Raw genomic sequence first — 3,167 nt, 5'->3', positions numbered from 1 at the left:
CACACACACACACACACACACACACACACATCCACCTCTCGCCCTCTGCGTGAACTCATCACGAGACAAACAGAACACCCCGGGATTTGAGCATGTGGGGAGAAAATTAATAATGTTAAAAGTTAAGTGCCCCAAACACGCTCACATTTCTTTGATGGTTTGATCAGATAGTTTTTACACAAATTCTTTCCATAGGTTTTTGATCGTGTATGGGCATGTTTGATGGTAAAAAATTTTGATGTCAAATATTTGACTGATCTGTTTTCAGTTGATACTTTTTGTGAAACCGTCAAACTGTTTGATCGTGTGTGGGCTTCATCAAATTTATTTGTGCGAACATTATTTTATCAGTTGCTGCCGGATAGAAAAGATATACTCCTTACATCACGGTGGCGCCCTCAAAGGATACAAAAAACCTCTTCTGGAGCTGATTGAAGTGTACCAGAGTTTGCCTGAACTATGGAAAGTAAAAAGTAAAGAATATAGCGACCGAGATTTTTTTAAAGCTATCTATGACGCTCTGCTGCTGAAATACAGGGAGTGGTATGCAGATGCCACCAAAAAAAAGAAATGAAAAAAAAATTAACTTAATGAGAATGAGTTTTCGAAGATAGTTGAAAAAATTGGATGATTCTCAAAAGTCTGGGGCCGGTGCGGGATGATATCTACGAGCCTTCATTGTGGGTTTTTAATGCTCTTTTATTGCTGCGTGTTCAATAAACACCCGCACAGTCGCAGACCCCACTTTCTTTTTCTTCTTTTGTTTTTCTTCGCAAGAGCCAACGCCATTACAAACTCTTGGCACAAACTAATGTTTGCTTCAAACAATTTGAGCGTGTAGGGCAAACGTCAAACTGTAAAAAAAAAAATGATAAAAATGTTTCACCAACAATTTTGAACGTGTATGGGGCATTTTAGAAACCCACAGGCAAACTATAGAAAAACCCAAAGGTTCCCGTCGCTGGTGGTTGGGGGAATCGCCACAAAGTCCTACTTCTCATTTACCTCTTTTCTATCCCTCCTTTGTTTCGCTCTCAGAGTCTTTCTTTCTCCAGGCTCTAAATGACCGTTATTGTGGCCACAGGGGTATACAAACCAGCAAACAAACAAACATGGGGGCTCTTGAGGCCTAGAGGTTTAAGGTGTTCGACTCTCATTCAAAGGTCCCGGATTCGAATCGGGGCAGCGACCCCAAAAAATGTTCTTCTCTAAAATTGTCTCCTTTAAACTCCTTTCCTTCTCTCTAGCAATGTTCTGTCATCTGCTTTCGTCTCCACTTTCTGCCCCACCCCATCACCTCATTTCCCCCCTCCCCCTCTCAGGGCTCCCCAATCTTTCTGCAGCCTGTCTACTGCTACTCCGTGGCTCCTTCTTATTGCTGTCTTTCAGCCATACCCCTGATCTTCTGGTAGGAAAGATATAACCCTAGCTTTCTCTGACAAGTCGAAAAATGGTCCCGTGAGCAAGTTGCGACGGTTAAAGATTCCTTGGTGATCTAAAATTGATAAGAGTAGGCTTCGGCCGCCATCCGGGCACAATTCAAAATTTCCTACCCACTCAAAATGTTGAATGTGTCCCGCGTGCACATTTGACCTTATGCAGTTGCGAGCGCCGTAAAACACTTACAAAAAAAAAAGACTGAGATAATGTACTCGACAATAATTCTCCACACTCAGGAATCGAACTGTGTGCAGCATCTTACCGCTGACCATCTTTGTATGTTACGTTTGAAAGCCCTTCGTGAGGGACATTTCCTCGAGGGATCAATTGAAAAAGATTTCTGTTTTGATATATTATGTGCTCGAAACATGCCTAGTGCTTCACGCTGGTGGCTGTGGCGCCATCTGTCTTCTCCTGCATCTGTGGTCAGGCTCGCTGTTTTCAAATAAGACAGAAGAGAATAATTAATTTCTCGTGGGTGGGTTGGGAGGGGGGGGGTGAAAGATATATATCTTCATCATCATCATTCTTCTTCTAGTCCATTGGTTTGGCTACCGAACTGTTGTTGTTGTTGTTGTTGTTGTTGTTGCTGTTGTTGTTGCTCTTCTTGTCGTTGTTGCTGTTGTTGTTGGTGGTGTTGTTGTTGTTTTTGTTGTTTCCCCGGTGGAAACGAGAGTATAAAAAGCAGGATCCGTGAGTGGCGCGGATCTGTACCTCGTGCGCTGTGTGGGCCTCAAGTGACCGTGGCTACTTGGCTGTGTGTGAGGCAGACCTGATTGCCCTGTGTGTAGAGTGAGCACACCGTCATGTGGTGGAACATCTCTCTGCTTATCGCCGCTCTCTCCCTGCTGGCCGGGGGTCGGGCCCAAGACCTGAGTCGGAACCCCGCCGAGAGAATCCCCCTCAAAGGTAACAACCAACGACAGTTCGTTCACGTTGTTTCTGGGATGTGTGGAGGCCAAAGATTTTTGTGTGTGTGTCCAGAGTGCCATGAAAAGATCTACTCAAAACTCTAAATGGTAGATTTTGTACTTGAGTCGTATACACGAGAATAGTTAGATATTCCTGTAATATTCATCCGCTGTTTGTTTTTGTTTTGTTAGTTGTTGTTTGTTTTTGTTGATACCATGTTTTAGGGTACTCGCAATTGCATAAGGTCATATGAGCGCAAGGAACTCATTAAATATGTTCAGTTTTGTAGGAATTTTGAATTTTGCCCAGGTGGCGCCGAAGCCTACTCTTTTCGATTTTAGAACCACCGTACCAAGCGATCTTAAACGTGCGCAACTTGCACATGGGAGCTCCAAGATTGTGTTGTTGTTGGACTGTGGTCATTGGGAAGTTGGTGGGTGTTGGACTGTGGTGAGAGGGGAGTTGACGGTTGTTCTGTTGTTGTTGGACTGGTGAGTGGGTGGGGGAATTCTGTTGTGGTGTGTTGGACTGTTGTCAGTGGGAGGTTGGCGGGTGTTTTGTTGAGTGTTGGACTGTGGTGAGTGTGGACAGGTGTGTCAAACTGAAGCAGTGGTCAGTGAGTGGTCATTCTTTGTTCCCCCCCCCCCCAGGTAAATGGTGCTACAAGGAGAACTGCTTCCGGGTTCTTCGCCCGTTCCCGATGTCGCCCAAGCTGGTCAAGTAAGTTAGTGACTGGTCGAGTAAGTTAGTGACTGGTCGAGTAAGTTAGTGACTGGTCGAGTAAGTTAGTGACTGGTCGAGTAAGTTAGTGACTG

At 44.7% G+C, this 3,167-nt stretch overlaps 1 protein-coding gene across 1 annotated transcript in view; it reads left to right on the top strand.

The window, feature by feature from the left end:
- Positions 1 to 2,098: 2,098 nt before the first annotated feature.
- LOC101849464 (pancreatic triacylglycerol lipase) overlaps positions 2,099 to 3,167 on the top strand; it is a gene marked incomplete in the record, with an annotated part of 18,864 nt that continues 17,795 nt past the window's right edge. Inside the window, 2 exon segments of the mRNA XM_013083171.2 lie at positions 2,099 to 2,349; positions 3,003 to 3,072. Of these exon segments, the coding sequence (XP_012938625.1) occupies positions 2,247 to 2,349; positions 3,003 to 3,072 (173 nt within the window).

This window comes from Aplysia californica, unplaced genomic scaffold, assembly GCF_000002075.1.
Source record: "Aplysia californica isolate F4 #8 unplaced genomic scaffold, AplCal3.0 scaffold00215, whole genome shotgun sequence".
Classification (NCBI taxonomy): Eukaryota; Metazoa; Mollusca; class Gastropoda; order Aplysiida; family Aplysiidae; genus Aplysia; species Aplysia californica.
This window is presented reverse-complemented; position numbering and strand designations above follow the sequence as displayed.